Genomic DNA, 25,323 nt, shown 5'->3' with positions numbered 1-25,323 from the left:
TTGCATTTTACTTAAAGAAAAAAGAATCTTGCCCATCCTCAAGACTCCCCAAATCTCCCCGTTAAAATGACTATCTCCTCTATAACGCCATTATTTTCCTTTACCTTGTATTATCACATGTCTTCATATTTGGCATTTGCATACTATTTTTCTTCTAAGCAGTTATGGATGTGTGCCTAACAATAGCAGTGTTATCCAGGTTTAGCTTTCCAGAAAATAACATCACTAATCTCACATTAGTATGATAATACCTATCCACAGGCAGGGCAGGCCCGTTCCTGTGGCCCTCCATTTCCTTGGGAGGCAGGTGCTGTGGGTTTTCATCCTGTTCCCAGTGCCAGGCACATGATGGCTGTTTAATGTGTATTCACTGGATCAAAGAGAATTCCTCTTCCCATTATAAACTTGTTTTCTGATTAATCCTGAGAACACCTGGATGGGGACATCAATGCTTTGGGTGGTGGGATTTCAGGGGTACTGAGAAGGCCTTTTCCTCTCTCCTGAGCTGATGCCATTATCCCATCCCATAGCATGAGATTCCTGAGCGAGTGTTCCTGGCCTAAGTGAGAGTGGAAAGCGGTGTTAGAGCCACTTTCTGTCACATTACAACACATCCCAGAGGGCTGCGCCGGGGGTCATGAAGGAAGTGGAAACCAAGGACATCCAGAGGACAAGGACCTGGGACTAGAAAGGAGGTGGCAGTCTCTGAGTCCTGTGTGCCCTTTCTCCCCATCTTGCTCATGGCTCTAGAGGCCAGGCACTGGTATGGGTTCAGCACACTGCCAGGCCATGAAGCACTTTCTAAGAACAGTATCTAAGACACTGAAAGTCGGGCTTTGTCAGTGAGAACCCTACTAGTCGGGTGGGAGTGGAGGTTGCAGGTGCTTGGTATCTCTGTGGGCTCAGCCTTCATGGTGTTCTCCCTGTGTGCATGCCTGTCTCCAAATTTCCACATTTCAAAAGGACACCAGTCATATTGGAGTAGGGGCCCAACCTATTCCAATATGACCTCATCTTCACTAATTACATCTGCAATGACCCTATTTCCAAATAAGGTCATCTTCTGAGGTACTGGGGGTTAGGACTTCAGACATCCAAATCTTGGGGGGACACAATTCAACCTGTAACAAGGGGGTGGGCAGTTCACAGGAGAAAGGAATTATCCTCTCTCCCCTAACTCATGCTCCTTCTCAAGATTTGTGTCCAAACATTTTAAATCCTTTTAAGACATCATTCATTTAAGGATTTTAGAGTTTTGGAAACCGAGGGAAGGATCTTCCTTATGTTCTGCTTTCTGCCCGACTCCATCTCTTCTTTGATGGAACAGGTTAGTTATGTGAATCCAGGCAAGAACAAAAAATAAAAATAAAAAAATCAGTAAACCAGTGAATATTTCAAAGAGGTGATCCTTCCAGTAAAGTTCACATTTCTTTTCCTGGAGTACTGAAGAGTAAGTCTAAGGCTAGAGTCGCTAGTGGGTAAGGACTGGGGGGTTCAGGATCTCAGTTGTGTCCTCTTTGGAGATAAAAGTTGGCAATCAGCAGTTGTTCGTTTAGCAAATAAGAAGAGAGAAGCAGCTTAAAGAAACACACACACATTTATTTTAAAATTTGACATAATCCTTGGGTAATTATTAGCTTAGGCATTTTTCAGAAGTTTCCGAGACTGACATCTCAACTCCAAACCAACAGCAATAGCTTATTTGATTGGTGGAAGGATTAGAGAGGGTCCCATGATCCAGATGAATAGATGGCTATCAAAGAAGACAGAACCCCATAGACACAGGCAGCATTAAGTCATAATTTTTAAATTAACTGTCACAAATATGAAACATCTCACCAGACCAACGATAACGTCCATATCATAATTTGCATTTTACCAAAGTGTCCACATAGACAGCACAGAACTAAAAGTTCTGTAGACTTCAGAATCATATTTAAATTAATTTGATCCTTTATATTAATAATAATTAAAAACTAGATTCTACCCAGTGTCGTCCCAGTCTTCACACCAACATGTATGTCCTGCTGTCGGAATGCCACGTCCTCTGCACTCAGTGTCGTGATTCGAAGATTAAAATCAGTGTGTCAAATCAGAACATAAACCAAGCCAGGAATTCATGGGCCCAGAGAGGGGTAAGGGGCTTGTCCTATACAGCAGTTAAGCAGCCCACGTGCTCCGCCCATTCCTAAGCAGAATCAGATTGGAACTGCAGGCAGCGAGGAGGAGGGCGTGTTCTGTGTTGTCCACTGCTTTGCATGGTTTCTTGGGTGTTCCAAGGAGGATAGTTGTTGTCTCCCAATAAGACAGTTAATTCCCTGAGGACAGGACCTCTTCCACACTAGCCTCCGTCACAGCAGGGTGCATGCAGCCGAGGTGTGAGCACAGAGCAGGTCCCTACTGAAGGCAGGGAGGAAACCAGCATGAACTGAGCACCTACTGCGTGCCAGGTACAGAGCCAGGACAGGTGCTTTCCTGTAATCCTCACAAAAGCAGTGAGATAGGATCATCATCCCCACTTTACAGGTGTGGAAACAGGCTCAAGGAAGAGCATTTGCCCAGAGTGGCACAGCTAGTCAGTAGGGGAGCATCAATTTGAAAATCCAGGCTTTCTCACTCCAGGGCCCTTTCTAGCTACATAAGCTGAGGGTTTGGCAGTAAATGAGGAGCCCAGCTCCGAGATGGTTGGTTTGGAGCCCAAACATTAGATCCCCTTGAGCACATGTGGCCAGCCTTGAGAGTGCAGAGCCCTGGGTCTAGGAACCCTGGCTCTACAGCATGACTTGGTGATCCTGTGCAAGTCTTTTAACCTCTCCACACCAGGGCTGTGCTGGTCCAGCAGGATTCCCTATCAGGGAGAGGGGACTTAGTAAGACCATCTGGAGAGCATGTCTGCAAACTACAGTGGGCCAGCCTCTGCCCAGAGAGCCTGAAGTTGCTCACTTGCAAGGAAGAGGTGCAGAGCATTGCCATCTGCTACCACACCTCTCACACCTGGTGAGAATCAGTTCTGATCTCCAAGGTTCTGACCTCTGAGAGTGACGTAAGTCCAGAGAGCCACACCACTACATCCTGAGAGACCTTCGGCAAAAGGCCCGTGAGCTCAAAGAAATTGGGGTCAGGATGCTTTTAAAGCAAAAAATGCTTTAAAAAAAAAAAAAAAGATGGTGGTTAGGAGAAGATTTGGGGGTAGGTATTGAAAAGGAAGAATGGGACTGGTATGTAATCCCAGCTGACAGGACAGGGTCAGGCCAGGCAGAGCCTGGAGGAATCAGGTTTTGTGGCTCTGGATTGCCTGGTATCTGTCGTGAGGCTACACCTGCTACCTCAGACATGGGTAGGAGGTTTCCTAAAAAAATATCTTGAGTCTCTAAGTTCAGGTAGATCTTAGAAAATAAACACGGGAAGAAAGAAAAACACAATTCAAACGGCTCAGATGTAATCTGCTTGCCATGTTTCTTCTCTTCCTCTAAGACTCATCTGAATGCCCCCTGTGCTATAAAGCCTTCTCTGATCCACAAACACAGTTTTAAGTGCGTGGCCCTCCTGGGTGCACAGAGAGAGCAAGCCCATCTCTCTCCAAATCCCCAGTGCACTAAGCACACTGAATCCTACCTGCCTGTTTAGATGTCTGCCTCTCTCACTGAACCATAGCAACTTGAGGATAGACACTGTATCCTTCTCTACCTTCCATCTCCACATGGAGAGGGAAAGTGGGCTAACCAAGACCCTTTAATCATAAGCACCCAGTCTAAGGACCAGCCCAACCAGCCAGAGTGATAGGAACATGTTCCAGGGGCATGGACCTCGGGAGCAACTTTTTTCTGGAGGCGCGGAGCATGTTTCCAATCCCCTGTACCACCTACTTGCCCCCCAGAGCCACCCTGCATTGGGCACAATTGTAATTTAAGAGAATTTCTTTAAAACGTGAATCAATATTTAGATGCAGACTTCAAGCAATATAGAGCATTGGTTTGTGAGAATGGCATCATTCTGTTGGGAAAAACAAAGCCCAGCTTTGGCAGCCCTGATGGGAGAGATAGACCTTGCATCTACCAAGGTGGAAGGTGGGGAGGATGCTGTCTGGAAAGAATGCTAGATATGTGTGCATGTGTGTGGCAGGAGGCTCTGGGCTCATAAACTGTCTGGCTACAGGGAAGGCTGGACCTGATTTCCTGACCACAGGCTCTTGAAGCCCCCGTGGTCTTGCTGACAGAGGCCCCTAGAGTAAAACGAGCAGGCTGGAATTGTTCAGGAAAATGTTCTTCCCAGGCTGGGGTGGCCAAGAGACCATTCATTTACTGCCTGATGGAGAAGAGTGAGGAGCCTGTGCTTAGCAGTGAATGGTCCGGAAGCCAGGCAGTGTGGCTTTTCCAAGCAGGTAGATGTCCTCATCTGTGCCCTGGTTGAGATGCTTCACCAAATTCTTCTCATAGAGCAGCGGGTGGTAGGCACCCATCGTGCAGGCACTATCGAAGAACTTCTGGTAGTAGTAGCACACATCAGTCTTGCGCTTGGATGGGAGGAACTCATAAATATCCACCTGGTCACACAGTGTCATCATGATGATGATACCTGGAGAGGGGAGCAGAGGTGAGTCATGCCTGACAACCCACCCCAGCACCCCAGAGCTCTGCCCAGTTGGTCCAGCAGCTCATGACCCCAAATTTGGAGAGCTTTCCCTCTGGAGTTTCTATTTATGACTGTGATTCCCAATCTAAGTTTCAGCAAGCCAAGCCCAGCAGTGTTCCTTAGGATGCAAGGCTGTGTGAGGGTTATACACCCTTGAATCCCCAGCACCTAGGCCAGGGCCTGGTGAATAACAGATCCTCTCTAAATGCTAGTAGATTAAATGACTCCATCAATCAGCCAATGAATGTATCCATGGAATAATTTATTTGGAGAAAGAGGACAAGATTACTGAGCTGATTGAGGAGACAGTGGCATCATGTGTAGTTAGCACTTTCTAGCACTGTGACATCCTGCAGAACCTCTTGGATGGTGCTATTTGGGAGCAGATTTTTCCTTATAGCATTTGCATGAAACAGTGTTGGGGAGGGAAGACTTTTCTTCCCTTAGCTGGGCAAAGGGACAGCTGGAACAGGAACACTTCACAGTCTGTATGATGAGGTGTAGAGAAAATCCAAGAAGAGGGCCCCTGGCCAGCATTGTTCCAATAAACTCTGCACAGCACTGTTACTGATCCTATCTTTATTTAAATATTTGATATTTCACTCATCATAATTTTTACATTAATTGTGTTTTCTGAAGATACTGTAGTGAAATATTATTTATCTTGATGACTGAGTTTTTAAGGGGTACCCCCTTAAATTGTACACCTGAGAAAAGTGCCTTGCTCCCCTCATCTGAGGTGCAGCTCCGCTCCTCATTTTCCCACCTCCCTCCCCTGTTCATGGCTTCCCTTCCCTCCATCTTCCTCTGCCAAATTCTCCCCTCTCCAAAGCCTACCGAACACTACTTCCTCCATGAGGCTATATGCAACTGTCCAGCTAGAAGGTGTCCTCTCTCCTATGACACCAGGTTGTCTCTCCCTTCTGGCACAAATTGAATATTGCCTCAGACATCTGATTGACCTCCCCAATAGATGCCCTCAGGAAAAAGGATTCTATCTTATTTCCCTCTGTATTTTAGATAGAACTTGGCACGGTCTAAAAGCAGAGCAAAATCCTAGCAATTGTTTAGTGAACAAATGAACAAACGAATGAATGAACGAGACCCCAGAAAAAAAGCTCATCTCTTCTAGAAACAAACATGCAAGGTCTTTTCCCTGACATGAACTCACCAAGCATCCCAGAGGATGGGGGGTTTGGCTGAATCTCTTCTGGGGAGATTTCTTGAAGAATGTCCCATAGCTCCCAAGGCATCTGGGGCTTGAGGATGTAAAAGGGCTGATTGGGGTGCAGCTTACGATAACTCTTGTAGTTATTAAAGAAATTATAATCCGGATTCTGGTACCACTGAAAAAGAAAGAATTGGTCCTCTCAAGGGAGAAATGGGCCAGTGAGCTGCTCCCCCCAGGAGTCATCCTCATCAGTGGACATGGGGAGGGGAAAGGACCAACAAGGGTTGCTCCTGAGGCACAGCCCTTTCCTTGCAGCAGACTACAGGCTTCTCTTCCAGCCACAGTTTCGCTGGATAGCAGGGTGGGGCCTAGCCTATAGCCTGTACTTTGGGGGAGAGTTGAGCTTGGCGACCCAAGATCAGCTTCAGGCTTCAGGATCAGAGTCTGGGAACACTATCAGAGCTGAAAAGAGCCCCACGTACCATCTGGCCCCATCTCTCATTTTTAAAGGGGAGAAAACTAGAGCATAGGACATCTATGGGTTCAGAGTCCTTGTCCTGACCTAGGCAAATTTGAGTTCTAAGTGAGATCAGTGCAAAACTGTTGAAAGTCAGATAGTGAGGGTGCCAGGGGTCGCCAGAGCCTGTCAGGCATTGGTAGATCCAACTTAAGAGTTAAGTGTCCCAAGATTAGTGCTCTCTGCCCTTCTCAGGCCATGCTTCTGAGGCCACAGCAGCCTACATCAGGGAGAGGTCAACTGACATGCATTAACAGTGAGAGGACTATTCCAGAGAGGTTAGAATCCAGCAGGCCTGCCACTCATGTCTCCTTCCCCGGAAAGAGCTGCTGTTGCAGATCTGCGCCTTCTGCTTAGTAAATCAAGTCCTGGAATGGGGGACTTTCATTCTCCACATTCCAATTTCCCCATCTGTAAAATGGGAACAACCATGCTTCCATCTATCTCCTTAAATTGTTATGAGAGTGAAATGGGAAGAATTCTGGATACTGGAAGTGTGAAATAAAAGTGTGCTAATATTATTTACAGGAGTAACGGCAACTACTCTCAAGTTCTGCTGATGCTCATCACGAATAATTGCATTAATGAACAATCTACCCCAGATGCTGGGAACTCCAGCCACTATCCCAGTAAATACTATAACTGGGAGACAATACCTGGCAGTGCCTGGCACAGCAAAGAGAGTAGCTGGCATAGGACAGGAATACTTCTGAATCTGCCAGTCCAGATGAAATGGGGTACCCTAAAACTCAAATACCCAGCCTTTAGGAATAGCCAATGTCAGCCATGACTTTAAAAACCTAGGAAATCAGGAAAATCTGTAGACAGACAAGAAACTCAACCCCTATTTCCCACGGACACCCACTTACCTTTGGGATATCTGAATGGTATACAGATGGGTCCCATACAATTAGGATTCCTTCATTGTACAAACTGTCTTTGAGGAAGCGCTTCTCTGTGGTAACCAACTGCAGGAAGAAAGGGATAAGCTGTCACTTGAACATTCATATGCAAATGTTTGACATGAAGTAATAGCTGACATAGCACAAGGTACAGCCTGAGGCCCCAGAGCCCCATGAGGCTTCTAAGTTCTGGTGCAGCACTTAACTTCGGTGAAAGAAAGGTAAAGATACCAGCCTGCACTGTGTTGACCTGAAAGGACATTTATCACAAGCCACTAGCCATAGAATAGAAAGGGTTCCATCCAGTCAGGCTTTGAGATTACGGGGGCAAGGGTACAGTGAAAATAGCATGGCATCCCAGCCTCCTGGAGTCACACCTTGTGTGGTGGTCACAAGAGTGGAGTCTGAAGTCAGGGACTCATATAATCAAAATTATCTCTGGAATCCTTTCAGTCACCTAGAGAGTCCATTACACTACATACACATCATGATGGAGACTGACATAGGATCTCTCACGAAGTCCAACACAGCCAACACAGTCCAACACAGCCAACACAGTCCAACACATCTGTTCCAACACATCCAACAGATGGCTGTGCTTGTGGTTGAGCACCAGATGAAATATTCAGTTTGTGTGCAGAGGCCAGAGTGCATGCAAAAATGCACACCTCCCAACAGGAGACCCTCACCGGGCTGGTGAGAAGCTCATGTGTGCCTCTGCTGGCTGAGGGAACCAGCAATGGCTGGCTATGGCCTCTCCCCACCGCACTGGCTCCTGGGCTGGCCTGCACATGGGTAGTTATACCTGCCTTAAACATGAGTGGGTAGTTATACCTGCCTTAAACATGAGTGTGACAACCTTGCTTGAAGAATTCTGCAAAATGTATTAAGAGCATTTTTTTTTTAAAGCACATTTATACTCTTTGACTCAATACTTCCATGTTTAGGAATCTATCCTAAGAAAAAATTCAAATTCTGGGGGAAAATAATGCATGTAAATGTTAATTATTTATCAAAATAAAGAAAAGTATTTGCAAAAGATACTGGTCTTGGATACAAAAGGATCCAGGATCAACTCTTGGCTTTGCCACTAACTTTCCTATGATGTTGAGCAAATAAGAGTAATCTTACTAGGCCCTCATTTTCTTTTTTTTTTTTTTTTTTTTGAGGCGGAGTCTCACTGTGTCGCCCAGGCTGGAGTGCAGTGGCGTGATCTCGGCTCACTGCAGGCTCCGCCTCCCGGGTTCACGCCATTCTCCTGCCTCAGCCTCCAAGCAGCTGGGACTACAGACGCCCGCCACCACGCCCGGCTAATTTTTTTTTTTTTTTTTTGTATTTTTAGTAGAGACGGGGTTTCACCTTGTTAGCCAGGATGGTCTCGATCTCCTGACCTCGTGATCCGCCCGCCTCGGCCTCCCAAAGTGCTGGGATTACAGGCACGAGCCACCGCGCCTGGCCGGCCCTCATTTTCTTATCTGTGAAATGGGAATAACACATTTGCTCCGCTCTCTCAAACATGAGCTGTCTTGCGGATCAAATGGAGATCATGAGTGAATGAGAAAGAAAAGTAGCCCCAAAGGCTTAAGAATGAAGGGAGCCATGTCCCTCTTAAGAAAGCCAGAACTAATATATGAAATCAGCTGTCAACATTCACCTTAAAAAGCAGGCGGGAGATGATGTTGCCCAGGTAAAAATTGAGAGGAATAAATGGCAGAAATCAAATCAAGAACTGACTGAAACAAAAGCAAGAATCATGACAATAATCCCTCTCCACCTCAGTCTACATCGCCAAGGCTGAGACCTAATCAATGTCACTGAAGTATCTGGAAAAAACTATGGCAAGAGAGACGGCCTGCGTGCAACCCAAAGAATAGCAATCTGCCACGAGCCTCTACAATCACTGAGCTATCCCCATGCCCATACCTTCCTACAGATGTAAGGAAGTTCCTGGAAGCCTGAAGAATATACTCTCATTTCCTGAATATATCTTTGAGACAAGAAATATTGGTGGTCGGTCTACCTTGGCTGGAGATTGTGCAGCTATACTGGGTGCTAAGGAGCCAAAGGAAAGACACAGTCCCTGCCCTCCAGGAGGTCACAGGGTAGTGGGAAAGGTGGACAATTGAACAATGGTTAACACGCTGTGATGGTGCAACAACAGAGGTAGTATGAGGATGGCCATAAAGTGAGCGAGTGTTGGGCCGGGCGTGGTGGCTCACGCCTGTAATCCCAGCACTTTGGGAGGCCGAGGCAGGTGGATCACAAGGTCAAGAGATTGAGACCATCCTGGCCAACATGGTGAAATCCCATCTCTACTGAAAATACAAACATTAGCTGGGCATGGTGGCGGGTGCCTGTAGTCCCAGCTACTCGGGAGGCTGAGGCAGGAGAATCACTTGAACCCAGGAGGCAGAGGTTGCAGTGAGCCAAGATTGCACCATTGCACTCCAGCCTGGCAACAGTGAGACTCCATCTCGAAAAAAAAAAAAAAAAAAGAGCAAGTGTTAGGGGGCAAAAAAGAAGATGCCAAGCAGAGACTGTAAGCATGAGAGAGGGGATGTCTGAGACACAGGGAACCAAGTGCAAACCCCTGAATGTGTGAGTGTGTGGCAGAGACTGCTAGATGTTACCCAGCATCCATTCTCTATTTCTTCCTTGACCACCAACACCTCTGGTTTTTACTTTTGCACATGGCAATCTAAAATAGATTCCCTGAAATAAAAAAATTTCATAGCCTCTCTTACAGATAAATATGGCTGGGTGACTAATTCTGGCCAATGGAATGTAAGCAAGTGTGGCTTCCAGGAACTATCCTTAGAGGCAAGGTTATGCCTTTCCTTGTTCCTTCTTCCTGCTGGCTGAAATGTGGATGTGATGGCTGGAGCTTGAGCAGTCATTTTGGACCATAAAGTGGAAGTCATATGCTGAGAACGGCAAACCCACAAAGTAGAAAGAACTTGGATTCTGACACTGGAACACCATATTAAGTTTGGAATGTCTACTTTTGGACTTCTTTTGCATGAGAGAGAAATGCATTTTTTGTTTTGTTAAGCTAGTGTGGGGGGATGTGTGTTCCTGTCTCTTGCAGGAACAACTAGTACAGTGTGTACCCTGTTTGGGAATTGCAAGTAGTTCGGTATGGCTAGGATACAGAGAAAGAGCTGGAAGAGATCAGAGAAATGTAGACAGAGGCCAAGCCAGGGAGCTTAGGATTTCTTCAGCAGGTTATGGGGACCAGGAAAGGGTTTTAAGTAAGGAAGATCTAAACACGCTAGAGGTATGAATTAGTGTTTTTAGAAAAAAGAAGACCACAAAGAAGCTCCTGTTGTCACCTAAGAAATAATGGAGTAAAGAAAAGAAGTTACAATTGTCGGCTGTAGACGTGAAGACTAATTGAATGTTGAGAGTGAGGGGAAAAGGGGACCAAGGGGACTCCTGGACCTCAGGCCATTTCCTGCATAAGAACAGAGAAAAAGGAACAACTGGTATATGCCTGTGGGAGTAAGGTGGGGTGGAAATTTGAAGTTCAAGGATGAGGGCTGGGCGCAGTGGCTCACTTGAGGTCAGGAGTTCAAGACCAGCCTGGCCAACATGGCGAAACCCTGTCTCTACCAAAAATACAAAAATTAGCCAGGCATGGTGGCAGGCACCTGTAATCCCAGCTACTTGGAAGGCTGAGGCAGGAGAATAGCTTGAACTCGGGAGGCAGAGGTTGCAGTGAGCCAAGATCGTGCCACTGCACTCTAGCCTGGCGACAGAGCGAGACTCCGTCTTGAGAAAAAAAAAAAAAAAAAGAAGTTCAAGGATGAGACTACTGGCCAGGAGTTCCCTGGCTGACAGGCCATAAGAACTAAGAACAGAACCCACATCTTGTAACTTTTAAGTACTGTCCTCCTTCCACTGGGAACATTGTAACTTACAACAGCCCTTCAGGTCTATAGTCCAAGGGCAGAGCAGGCTTCCTGCTAGATGGGGATTTGTAAGATAGACGTGACTGAGCTGGTGACAGGGAGGCCTGAGGACAGAGGGCCAGTACTCCCTATCCTCATCCACCCTATTCCCCTGAAAACAGCTGGTATATTAAAAGCAAAGTGTCTTTTCTTTAGCTATGCTTCTTTCTATGCAGAGTACTGATGCCAGGTGATATATACACACTCATGAGGAATAGCAATAACTGGGATTTTAAAAAAATGTCTCCCCCTGCTATAGCCCCTTTCCAGCAATTTTGAGTATGCAAAGCAGGAGGCCAACAACTCCTGGCTCCCTGAGACTTTCCCAGCTGTGGCTTCACTGTCCTCAGAAATTCCAAGAGATGCACGAAGCTTTCTTCTTTACAATATGTGAAAACAACAGACACCATTTAATGATGCTTACTACATGCTAGGTACTGTCATACCTCAACTCAGTTTATCTTCACAATAGCCCTAGGAAGTAAGTGTTAATATGTTCATTTTATAATTAAAGAAATAGAGATGCTAAATGCTAAGTAACTTGTCCAAGTTACACAGTCAGTAAGTAAGAGAGTCTGAATTGGATTCTTAGGTCTAGCTCCAGAGACCACACTTCTTTTTTTTTTTTTTTTTTGAGATGGAGTCTCGCTCTGTTGCCCAGGCTGGAGTGCAGTGGCACGATCTTGGCTCACTGCAACCTCCGCCACCCAGGTTCAAGTGATTCTCCTGCCTCAGCCTCCCAAGTAGCTGGTATGACAGACATGTGCCACCACACCCAGCTAATTTTTTGTATTTTTAGTAGAGATGGGGTTTCACTGTGTTAGCCAGGATGGTCTTGATCTCCTGACCTCGTGATCCACCTGCCTCGGCCTCCCAAAGTGTTGGGATTACAGGCATGAGCCACCACACCCGGCCCAGAGACCACACTTCTAACCTATGTGCTACAATGCCTCACATAATGTGGGCAGGGTAGGGTACCACAGCTCTTGGGGAAGGACGTCAGAGAACACTGGATAGGAGTATGGAGTGTCAGGAGAATTTGCTTCTTGCCTGAGTTGTAGTATGTCACAGCTGGATGATACTCAAGGTATTAAATTCAGACCCATCATTTTCCAGATGGGTAAACTGAGGCCCAGAGAGACAAGAGAATTGTCTAAGGCTACGATGAGTTTGGGGCACAGTTAGAACCAGAGCCCAGAGGCAGGCTCCTAACAGATATTCTTTCTGCTCCAGCAGGACTACACGCATAAAACCATCAGACATTCAAATAAGCAAGCACACCATGAGGGTCAGGTCACCCTCAGTCTTCCTGTATCCAATGGAAAAACAGCCATTCACTTGAGCTACTTGAGATGAATGAGACAGTAATCCATGAAAATAGAAACAGGTGAAGATGAATGATAGTTTTATCCAGAGAAGAGAAACAGAAAGTGGCTGGGGCTGGGATCTGGTGGAGGGATAAGGGAGAAGCCAGCAAGCACTCCCCTCCTGGAACTTTACACATGGCTCTGAACTCACCCACATTAACACCATCTATATGAAGTTCAAAGATTTTCTACCAAAAAAAAAAAAAAAAAAAAAAAGGTTGCCTTGCCAGGTGCAGTGGCTCACACCTGTAATCCCAGTACTTTGGGAAGCTGAGGTGGGCAGATCACTTGAGGTCAGGAGTTCGAGATCACCCTGGCCAACATAGTGAAACCTCGTCTCTACTAAAAATACAAAAATTAGCCAGGCGTGGTGGTGGGCACCTGAAATCTCAGCTACTCAGAAGGCTGAGGCAGGAGAATCGCTTGAACCCGGGAGGCAGAGGTTGCAGTGAGCCAAGATCACACCACTGCACTCCAGCCTGGGTGACAGAGACTCTGTCTCAAAAAAAAAAAAAAAAAAAAAAAAAAAAGAAAGAAAGAAAGAAAAGAAGATTGCCTTAAAACTGGATGGGGAATTGGAAGCGTGGGTTCCAGTCCTGCTCTGTGTCTAACTCACTCCATGGTATTAGATGGACCATGTCACATCTCCTGGCCTCAGGTGCCTTATTTAGACATAACCACCTTGTAAGGCCCTGCTGAGGGGACCAGCTGTTCCTGGAAGAATAAAGCTGTTCTCAAACGCCTGTACTTACCTGCAGGGGGAGTGTGACCTGGGTTTGGAGATCCTCTTAGGGGGCAGGGGAGGAGTTCATGCTGAGAATAAGTCATTGGCAGAGCAGCAGAGCCCTGGGGAACATCTGCCAGGAAAAGGCTACACCAGGGCATGGAGTGCTGCTGCTAAAGACACTGTTTAAAGTAACCTTCTCAGTTAGAAAGTAACAAATACTCACTGGGGACAGTTAGAAAATGCAAGAGTAGAAACACACACACACACACACACACACACACACACACACACATCTTCAGATATTACCACTGTGCATAGTTTGGACTTTTTTCTTCTCAAATCTGTTTTCCCTCTGTTATAGACTGAATTGTGTGCCCCCAGAATTCCTATGTTGAAGCCCTAATCCCTAATGTGACTAATACCCTGTTTGGAAATAGGGCTGTGAGGGAGGTAATTAGGATTAAATGTGTCATGTGGTGGGGCCCTAATCCAATGGGGCCAGTGTCCTTACAACAAGAAGAGACCCGCAGAGCTCTCTCTTTCCACCACGCACAGAGGAAAAGCCATGTGAAGACAGCCTGAAGGCATCCTTTCTCTGATTCGGAGAACTAGTGACTGAGAGTGTGTCTGCTGGCCCAAATCAAGAAGCCCCAGAACTCATGACTGCCATCATGATTAAATTTTAGCTCCAATTATGATATTAATAGACTGTATGGCAGGGGTTCCATCAAAATCACCCAGCTCACCATCGCTGGTTTTAGACCTGTTGTTGATGGAAATCTCGCCCACCTCCCACCCGCCCTGCCAACCCATCCAGATACCTGTCTTTCAGTATCTTGAGAAGAAAAGTTGGAGCTTCCAGAAAGCTTTGGTGATTTAAAGTGCTGATGGCAAACACCTAGAACCAAATCCCACCTCTGTCGCTTACTTTCTGGGCTCCTCTGAGCAACTTACTCAAACTCTGGGAGCCTGAGTTCTGAGGTAAAATGGTGGTTGGTGGTCATACCTCACAGGGTTTGCCATGAAGATCAAATGAGAGAAGGCATGTAAGACCCTTAGATGGTATATATAATATATTTAACAAATGGCATCAACTATTATTTCAAGATAAGCCCCACTGAGTAATCTGGAAATGTCCTGGTTGCAGTCCAGTCAGTGTGGACTGTTGCTAGGCATATAGGAAGTAGGTCTTCTCTCTCCAGCTAGCACAAAAGCTTCCAAGGAAGCCACTGGGTCTTCTTGTCCCATTGTCTCCTCTCTCAGGCCCACAGGGTACAGGAGGTACTGAGTTGAGTCTCACAGAAACCTTCTTACTCTTATAGTCAAAACTGCATTTATTTAAAGACCTGTCCATTTACATATATCATTTTTCCTGTTGACTCTCATAGCCACACCTGGCACAGAAGCATCACATGCCTGACTAGGTCTGCTGGCCTGAAACCTAACAGTATGACACCATTCTCTATAAAAAGCCACCTTCTCAATAAGAAAAGTGCCTTTTTTGTTTTGCATGCCTTCATCATGGCCAAGGGAGGGGAGCTGAACAAATGTGGGTCCAGATGGCTTTAGAAGAGAGCTGCTGAAGCCAGGCGCGGTGGCTCATGCCTGTAATCCCAGCACTTTGGGAGGCTGAGGCAGGTGGATCACCTGAGGTCAGGAGTTTGAGACCAGCCTGGCCAACATGGCGAAACCCTGTCTCTACTAAAAATACAAAAAATTAGCTGGGCATGGTGGTGCATGCCTGTAATCTCAGCTACTTGGGAGACCGAGGCAGGGGAATCACTTGAACCCAGGAGGCAGAGCAGGGAGCCGAGATTGCACCACTGCACTCCAGCCTGAGCACAAGAGCAAAACTCTGTCTCAAAAAAAGAAAAAGAAAAAGAAGAGAGCTGCTGTCAGGAGACCTCTCCGTCTGGGAAAAGAACAAGCCACTCAGCGGCAGAATTCTACCAAAGAAACAGCTATTCTCTCAGTGACTTCTGGGTGCCAGATGTTCTCCTTGTGGAGTGGGGGTGGGGACCCCGTTTACTAATCCACAGAAACAGACACACAATAGTTAGGATAACTGACCAGGACAAAAGATAGAGAAGACAGACCACCAGCTTTTTAGGATATCAAGGTAAGAAAGGGCAATGATAGAAAGTGTCCATCACAGTTCAGTACCACCACAAGTGCTGTCATGGAGCGGCCAGGACTCGAGTACGAAAGGAACAGCCAGATACTTAGTGTTGCTTACAGGAGGTGAGAAAAGAGAGCTGATTTGCCTAAGAAGAAGCAGGAAAGGCTCTCTTGAGGGTGGGTAGTGTATCCCGGGAAGTGGGCCACCTTCCTCGCAGCCCTGGCACAATGGTGCACAGAGATCTAGAAGTGTAATGGGAAAAAAATCTGCTTCAGTAGAAAGCCATGCATTTTCTGAGCACACTCTTCCTCCCTATCAGATTCTGATTCCACGGGAGCTATTTCGCAACCCTTTGTGAATTGTAGGCAACTAATACATGTGCCTACTGGGCAGGATGCTGCCCAGGAGAGTTTCAATTGATTTCTCCCCTCCCCCTGCCTTATCTCACAGAAAAACTAGTTCAACTCCTTTACTCCAAATTTGTGTTGCTTTGACTTTTCCTTTGAACCAGTTGTAATATCTGCCTGGTTCCATCATACGAGTAAAATAAAATCTTCATGATGAATTCATTTTTAATATCTGTATGAGAGTCATCATCTTACCTTTTTTTCCCTAAAAATTATCCTTTAACAGAAGTTTTGCCTCCCTTCTGCTAGATGCCTCTCAAGTGGTCTCAAGCTGACTCACCTTCCCTGTTGGGATTTGGGAAGGTGGAGTCATTCGCAAACAGGCAGAGGCAGACATTCAGGTTTCAGTAGTGCCCATCGCTACTATTTACAAAGCACTTCCTGCATACCAGCCTCTGGGTGACATGCTCCACACATAGTAACTCCTTTGATCCTAAAAAAAAAAAAAACCTGGATAGTAACTATTCATATTTCTATCTTACAAGTAAGGGAACTGAGGCTCAGAAAGGTAAAGTAAAGCAACTTGCTCAAGTCACTCACATAGGAGGTGCTGGGGGAGGGATCTGATCAAAGCCTGTCTGACTCCAGTACTCTTAATTCCCAGGCAACCTTACTTTGGCCTTAAATACAGTTTCAGAATCTTTGCAGGATTGGGGTTTCATTCTTCACAGTGAGGAAGACTGAATCATCACAAAGAAGTGCTCAGAGAGTAGGTAGCCTCCGCAGTCCAAGAGAGTGCTCAGGGAGGGCTCCTCCCCTCTCCCCTCTCCTCTTTGCTGCTGCCTGCTCACCTCCAGATCCTACCATCCATGCATCAAACAGAGATTGGTTTCTCTCTAAATTCATTCTCTTCAACCTCAAAGTAGCCCAGCATGGCCTGGAAATCCTACTCCATTCATCAGGTTTACTGACGGTCCCACTCACCTCAATGACAATTATAAATCTCTTTGTTCAAACCTTCTCTACTAAAACCTCTTTCCCCCTCAGCCTCCTTCTGACTTGGCCTTGCATCCCACTTTGCAGAGAAAATAGAAGCCCTCTCATCCTTCTAATACTGACTGCCTCCAGCTACACCACTCGCACCTTCTTCCCTCTGACTCCCGCCTGCTGGGGTTCATCCTCCACTACGCTTTGGCTCCACCACCATCATGTTGTGGGTAACTAATCATTTTCTCCTCTTTTTAGTATATTCACTTTCTCCCTTATCAACTGGTTTCTCCCTGTTGATTTAAAAAAAAGCTTTTAAAATATACATAACATAAAATTGACCATTTTAGCAATTTTAAGTATTCAGCTTAGTACATTCATATTGTTGTGTAACTATCACCACCATCTCCAGAACTTTTTCAGCTTCCCAAAATGAATCACAGTATTCATTAAACAACAATTCCACATTCCTTTCTCCTCCTAGCCCTTGGCAAACATCATTCTACTTCGTTTCTACTCCAGGTGTTTCATATAAAGTGGAATCATACAGTGTTTGTACTTCTGTGACTGTCTCCCCTACTGACATTTTTTCCAATTTAAAAAATTGTATTAAAATACATATAACATAACATTGACTATCTTAACCATTTTTAAGTGTATAGTTCAGTGATATTAAGTACATTTGTATTGTTGTGCAACTATCACCACAAACCATCTCCAAAACTTTTTCGGTCTTGCAAAATTGAAACTCTATACTCATTAAACAGTAACTCCCCATTCCCCCTCCCACCTCACATTCCCTGGCAACCACATTCATATAGTATTGTGTGTGTGTGTGTGTGTGTGTGTGTGTGTGTGTGTGTGACTGGCTTATTTCACTTGGCATAATGTCTTCAGGGTTCATCCATGTTGTAGCCAATCTCGGTATTTCCTTCCGTTTTAAGAATAATATTTTATTATATGTAGAAACCAGCTTTTGTGTATCCATTCAACATCAATAGACACTTGGCTTCCTTCTGCATTCCAGCTATTGTGAGTAACCGTAGTCTGAATATGGGGGTATGAATATCTGTTCAAGACCCGTCTTTCAATTTCTGTACGTATACGCCAATACATAGAATTATTAGATTACACGGTAATTCCATTTTTAAGTTTTTGAGGCACTGCCGTACTGTTTTCCACAGTGGCTGACCATTTTCCATTCCCATCAACAGTGCCCACGGATTCCGATTTCTGATCATAGAAGCCACCCTAATGGGGGTGAGGTGGTGCTGTGTTGTATTCTTGGGTTGCATTTCCCTAGCAAAAAAGAGTTGAGTCTCTTTTCATGTGCTTACTAACCATTTGTATATCTTGGAGAAATGTCCATTCAAGTCCTTTGCCTATTTTTAAATTGGGTAATTTGATTTTTTTTTATTGTTGTTTGATGAGTGTTCTATATATTCTGTACATTAATCCCTTATCAGATAGATGACTTGCAAATATTTTCTTCTATTATGTGTGGTGTCTTTTTACTCTGTTGAGTATCTTTTGATATACAATTATTTTTAATTTTCATAAAGTCCAACTTGTATATTTTTTCCTTTGTTACGTATGTATGCCTTTGGTGTCATAATGACGAAATCATTGCCAAATCTGATGTCATAAAGTTTTTGCCCTATGTTGTCTTCTAAGAGTTTTATAGTTTTTGGTCTACATTTAGGTCATAGATCCATTTTGAGTTAATTTTTAATTTTGGTGTTAGGTAAGGGTCCAACTTTATTCTTTTGCATGTGGATAGCCAGTTTTCGCAGTATCATTTCTTAAAGAGACTGTCTTTTCCTCATTGAACGATCCTGACACACTCATCAAAAATCATTTACACATATATACAAGACTTTATTTCTGGACTTTTATTCTATTCCAATGGTTTATATGTTTGTCTTTGTACCTCACTCTTTCGATTATTGTAACATATGTATTTTTTGAAATCAAGAAGTGAGAGAACTCCAGCTTTATTCTTATTTTTCAGGATTGTTTGGTTAATCGGGGTCTCTTGAGGTTTCATATAAATTTTAGGATAGCTTTTTCTATTTCTGCAAAAAAAGAAATATCTTTTGGATTTTCACAACGATTGCATTAAATCTGCAGATCATATTCGGTATTATTGACATCTTAACAATACTTTTTTCAATCTGTGAACATGGGATGTCTTCCAGGTTTTTGTGTCTCCTTCAATTTCTTTCAGAAATATTTTGTAGTTTTCATTGTATAAGTCTTTCAACTCCTTGGTTAAATTCATTCCTAAGTATTTTATGCTTTTTTATGCTATTCTATTGTAAATGGAATTGTTTTTTAAATTTCCTTTCTAGATCATTCATTGTTATTGCATATAATAGAAAAAATGAATATTTTTTGTGTGTTGACTTCGGATCCTGCTACTTTATTGAATTTGCTTATTTATTCAATATTTTATTGTACTGTACCCATCCTTCTTCCTGTGATGAAAAAGGGACAAAGTAAGATGTGTAAGATTTCATCCCACTACTCAGAACAACGTGTCATTTAAAACTTCTGAATTGCTTATTTCTGGAATTTTTCATTTAGTATTTCCAGCCTGCAGCTGACCACAAATAAATGAAACTGCAGAGAGTGAAACCATGGATAAGGGGCTGACTTCTAATTTCAACTTCTAGCTGCCAAGTTACACAAGAAAGAAACTGAGCTGCACCTTTGGCCCCTCTCCCTTTACTTCTCACATCTAATGCGACATTAAAACCTGTTGACTGCAAATCGCAAGCAGCCCTTAAATACATTCTTTTCTCACATTCACCTTCACCCCTACTCTTGTGCAAGCTATCAGCATATCTAACCCAGACTACTGCAAGACCTTCCTAACTATGTATCTTCATCTACTGCAGCCCCTCTGCTCAGATGAAAGCCAGTGATGGTTACAAAATGCAAATCTGATCATGCCATAAAGAAGATGTCTCACCCTGCTGGGTGCGGTGACTCATGCCTGTAATCCCAGCACTTTGGGAGGCTGAGGCAGGTGGATCACCTGAGGTCAGGAGTTTGAGACTAACCTGGCCAACATAGTGAAACCTCGTCTCTGCTAAAACTACAAAAATTAGTCGGGCATGGTTGTGGGCGCCTGTAATCCCAGCTACTCGGGAGGCTGAGGCAGGAGAATCGCTTGAACCCAAGAGGTGGTGTTTGCAGTGAGCTGAGATCGCGCCACTGCACTCCAGCCCGGGTGACAGGCCAACCCCCCTACCCCCACTGAAAAAAGAAGATGCCTCAGTGCAGCACCATGGCTTGACTCCTTCTTGCTTTCAGCCTTGTCTCTCACCACATAGCCCCACATATACTCACCTCTTCCTGAGTCTTTCCAGTCCCCCATTTCCTTCCACACAAAACTGTACCCATGCTGTTGCCTCTTCCTGAAAAGCTCTTATCCCACCCTTTTCAACATCCACACATTCCTTCTACACAGCCAAGTACCATCTACTTAGGGATTCTGACCTCCTTGAATAGCTCAAATCTCCCCTTTCAGGGCTCTCCTAGTACCTTGACCACTCTCTTCTCTAGTTCTTTTTTGCAACTTTATTTATTTGTAAAACTATTTGATTGCATCATAAGAACAGAGGCTGAGTCTGTTTTGCTCACAATTGTACCCTCCCCTACCAATGTCTGCAAATATCAATACTAAGTGCAGTTAACGTTTATTGATACATGTGCCAGGTATTGTTCTAAGTGCTTTGCACAGATTTTTCTTATTTACACCTCACAACAACCCTGTAAGGGAATTATTCTCCCTTTTTTAGAGAGAAGTAACTTGATGATCCTTCAGCTAGTAAGAGACAGAGCTGGATTTCAACCCCAAGCAGGCTAACTATAGAGTTTATGTACTGACTGCCACAGTCTACTCAATACTGAATACATTTGTTGAATGAATGAATGAATTAAGAGTAAATGAACATCTCTCCTGGATATTTAGGTAGCATCTTATATAGAAGTAGAGATGAGGTTTTAGTGCTCCCTAAAGTGCTCTCCAGCTCCAGGGTTCCTGACTAGGCATGAGAAGGGAAAGGGACAAAGCTGGTCCTAACCCTCTGTCTGAATTTCCACACTTGCCAGAGCACAAGCAGCCATGAAGGTCCAGCCTCATCTCTCTCTACGGGGCAAGACCAGCCAATTCTTCTACACCTCCACCTCCAACTTAGCCAGGGGTATCCGAATGTCTCCCTCATTTCCTATGATCATGCCACTGCACTCCAGCCTGATCACTAATAGGGCAGTGATCATTACACTACTCTTGGAGTGGTGTAACACCTCCCTCATTTCCTGTTCTCCTCTGTCTTGCCAATTCCACTTTCTGGAGTGCCTGTCTATTGCTATTTCCCCAAGTCCTGCCCATCTTTCAAAGTCTAGCTCAACTGTCATTTGCCGCAGAGAGCTTCTTGCTAGCCAGTCCATTCCTTTCAATCCTATCTCTTCTAGTAACAATAAAAGTAGGCCAGGCACGATGGCTCATGCCTGTAATACTAACACTTCAGGACGCCAAGGTGGGTGGTTACTTGCGGTCAGGAGTTCAAGACCAGTTGGGCCAACATGGTGAAACCCCATCTCTACTAAAGATACAAAAATTAGCTGGGTATGGTGGTGCATGCCTGTAATCCCAGCTACTCAGGAGGCTGAGGCAAGAGGATCGCTTGAACCCAGGAAAAGGAGGTTGCAGTAAGCCAAGATCACACCACTGCACTCCAGCCTGGGTGACAGAGCGAAACTCCATCTCAAATAACAATAATAATAATAATAATAAAAGTAATACCAAAAGCCAAAATATAAATTTGAACAACAAACAGGCATTGGAAGCACCTAGAGGTGACTAGAAGATGTGACGGTGATAGAAAGTGATTTTCTTAAAAAAAAATTAAAAGGTATTAGAGGAAGAACAAAAAAAAAGATGGTGACCACTTACAAAGAAGTTAAGTTCCTCAATTTCTATCCCATTATAAAAATATTCTTATGATGGTCAAATAGGAACAGCTGTGGTCTGCAGCTCCCAGCGTGATCGACAAACAAGACGGGTGATTTCTGCTTTTCCAACTGATGTACCTGGTTCATATCATTGGGACTGGATGGACAGTGGGTGCAACCCATGGAGGACGAGCCAAAGCAGGGTGGGGCATCACCTCACCCAGGAAGCGCAAGGGGTCAGGGGATTTCCCTTTCCTAGCCAAGGGAAGCCGTGACAGACGGTACCTGAAAAAATGGGACACTCCCGCCCAAATACTGCGCTTTTCCAACTGTCTTAAAAAATGGCACACCAGGAGATTATATCCTGTGCCTGGCTCAGTGGGTCCCACGACCACGGAGCCTTGCTCACTGCTAGCGCAGCAGTCTGAGATCAACCTGCGAGACAGCAGCCTGGCGGGGGAGGGGCGTCTGCCATTGCTGAGGCTTGAGTAGGTAAACAAAGCAGCCCTGGAAGCTCGAAGTGGGTGGAGCCCACTGCAGCTCAGCCAGGCCTGCTGCCTCTGTAGACTCCACCTCTGGGGGCAGGGCATAGCTGAATAAAAGGCAGCAGAAACTTCTGCAGACTTAAACGTCCCTGTCTGACAGCTCTGAAGAGAGCAGTGGTTCTCCCAGCATGGTGTTTGAGCTCGGAGAAAGGACAGATTGCCTCTTCAAGTGGGTCCCTGAGCCCCATGTAGCCTAATTGGGAGGCACCTCCCAGTAGGGGCTGACTGACACCTCATACAGGCAGTTGCCCCACTGGGACAAAGCTTCCAGAGGAAGAATGAGGCAGCAATATTTGCTGTTCTGCAGCCTCCACTGGTGATACCCAGGCAAACAGGGTCTGGAGTGGACCTCCAGCAAGCTCCAACAGACCTGCAGCTGAGGGACCTGACTGTTAGAAGGAAAACTAACAAACAGAAAGGAATAGCATCAACATCACCAGAAAGGACATCCACACCAAAACCATCATCAAAAACCAAAGGTGGATAAAACCACAAAGATGGGGAGAAACCAGAGCAGAAAAGCTGAAAATTCTAAAAACCAGAGTGCCTCTTCGCCTCCAAAGGATCGCAGCTCCTCGCCAGCAACAAAACAAAGCTGGACGGAGAATGACTTTCACGAGCTGACAGAAGTAGGCTTCAGAAGGTCAGTAATAACAAACTTCTCCAAGCTAAAGGAGGATGTTCAAACCCATTGCAAGGAAGCTAAATACCTTGAAAAAAGATTAGATGAATGGCTAACTAGAATAAACAGTATAGAGAAGACCTTAAATGACCTGATGGAGCTGAAAACCATGGCATAAGAACTACGAGATGCATGCACAAGCTTCAATAGCCAATGCGATCAAGTGGAAGAAAGGGTATCAGTGATTGAAGATCAAATCAATGAAATAAAACAAAAAGAGAAGTTTAGAGAAAAAAGAGTAAAAAGAAATGAACAAAGCCTCCAAGAAATATGGGACTATGTGAAAAGACCAAATGTACGTTTCATTGGTGTACCTGAAAGTGACAGGGGAAATGGATCCAAGTTGGAAAACACTCTTCAGGATATTATCCAGGAGAACTTCCCCAACCTAGCAAGGCAGGCCAACATTCAAATTCAGGAAATACAGAGAACACCATAAAGATACTCCTCGAGAAGAGCAAGCCCAAGACACATAATTGTCAGATTCACCAAGGTTGAAATGAAGGAAAAAATATTAAGGGCAGCCAGAGAGAAACATCGGGTTACCCACAAAGGGAAGCCCATCAGACTAACAGCGGATCTCTCAGCAGAAACTCTACAAGCCAGAAGAGAGTAGGGGCCAAGATTAAACTTTCTTAAAGAAAAGAATTTTCAACCCAGAATTTCATATCCAGCCAAACTAACCTTCATATGTGAAGGAGAAATAAAATCCTTTACAGACAAGCAAATGCTGAGAGATTTTGTCACCACCAGGCCTGCCTTACAAGAGCTCCTGAAGGAAGCACTAAACATGGAAAGGAACAACTGGTACCAGCCACTGCAAAAACATGCTACATTGTAAAAACCATCGATGCTAGGAATAAACTACATCAGCTAATGGGCAAAATAACCAGCTAACATCATAATGACAGGATCAAATGCACACATAATATTAACCTTAAATGTAAATGGGCTAAATGCCCCAGTTGAAAGATACAGGCTGGCAAATTGGATAGAGTCAAGACCCATCAGTGTGCTGTATTCAGGAGACCCATCTCACGTGCAGAGACACACATAGGCTCAAAATAAAGGGATGGAGGAAGATCTACCAAGCAAATGGAAAGCAAAAAAAAGCAGGGGTTGCAATCCTAGTCTCTGATAAAACAGACTTTAAACCAACAAAGATCAAAAGAGATAAAGAAGGCCATTACATAATGGTAAAGGGATCGATTCAACAAGAAGAGCTAACTATCCTAAATACATATGCACCCAATACAGGAGCATCCAGATTCATAAAGCAAGTCCTCAGAGACCTACAAAGAGACTTAGACTCCCACACAATAATAATAGGAGACTTCAACACCCCACTGTCAATATTAGATGGATCAATGAGACAGAAACTTAACAAGGATATCCAGGACTTGAACTCAGCTCTGCACCAAGCAGACCTAATAGACATCTACAGAACTCTCCACCCCAAATCAACAGAATATACATTTGTCTCAGCACCACATCGCACTTATTGTAAAACTGACCACATAGTTGGAAGTAAAGCACTCCTCAGCAAACATAAAAGAAGAGAAATCATAACAAACTGTCTCTCAGACCACAGTGCAATCAAATTAGAACTCGGGATTAAGAAACTCACTCAAAACTGCACAACTACATGGAAACTGAACAACCTGCTCCTGAATGACTACTGGGGACATAACGAAATGAAGGCAGAAATAAAGATGTTCTTTGAAACCAATGAGAACAAAGACACAACATACCAGAATGTCTGGGACACATTTAAAGCCATGTGTAGAGGGAAATTTATAGCACTAAATGCCCACAAGAGAAAGCAGGAAAGATCTAAAATCAACACCCTAACATCACAATTAAAAGAACTAGAGAAGCAAGAGTAAACAAATTCAAAAGCTAGCAGAAGGCAAGAAATAACTAAGATCAGAGCAGAACTGAAGGAGATAGAGGCACAAAAAACTCTTCAAAAAAATCAATGAATCCAGGAGCTGTTTTTTTTTTGAAAAGATCAACAAAATTGATAAACCGCTAGCAAGACTAATAAAGAAGAAAAGAGAGAAGAATCAAATAGACACAATAAAAAATGATAAATTGGGATATCACCACTGATCCCACAGAAATACAAACTACCATCAGAGAATACTATAAACACCTCTACGCAAATAAACTAGAAAATCTAGAAGAAATGGATAAATTCCTGGACACATACACCCTCCCAAGACTAAACCAGGAAGAAGTTGAATCTCTGAATAGACCAATAACAGGCTCTGAAATTGAGGCAATAATTAATAGCCTACCAACCAAAAAAAGTCCAGGACCAGACGGATTCACAGCCAAATTCTAGCAGAGGTACAAACCTCTTTGTATCAATCCTTCTGAAACTATTCCAATCAATACAAAAAGGGGGAATCC

General features: G+C 44.4%; 1 protein-coding gene across 5 annotated transcripts in view; it reads right to left on the bottom strand.

Moving 5' to 3' along the window:
• Positions 1–1,578: 1,578 nt before the first annotated feature.
• Positions 1,579–25,323, bottom strand: part of ST6GAL1 (ST6 beta-galactoside alpha-2,6-sialyltransferase 1) — a 150,168-nt gene continuing 126,423 nt past the window's right edge. For all 5 annotated transcript variants that reach the window (XM_019024128.4, XM_055382099.2, XM_055382102.2 and 2 more), the window contains 3 exons: positions 7,190–7,288; positions 5,804–5,978; positions 1,579–4,575 (listed from right to left, as the gene is read on the bottom strand). In XM_019024128.4, coding sequence (XP_018879673.2) covers positions 4,334–4,575; positions 5,804–5,978; positions 7,190–7,288 — 516 coding nt within the window. In that variant the 3' untranslated portion in view covers positions 1,579–4,333. The remainder of the gene's footprint in view (positions 4,576–5,803; positions 5,979–7,189; positions 7,289–25,323) is intronic.

The sequence above is a fragment of the Gorilla gorilla genome, chromosome 2, assembly GCF_029281585.2.
Source record: "Gorilla gorilla gorilla isolate KB3781 chromosome 2, NHGRI_mGorGor1-v2.1_pri, whole genome shotgun sequence".
Lineage (NCBI taxonomy): Eukaryota > Metazoa > Chordata > Mammalia > Primates > Hominidae > Gorilla > Gorilla gorilla.
The sequence above is the reverse complement of the archived record's forward strand: the minus strand, read 5'-3'. Positions and strand labels throughout refer to the sequence as shown.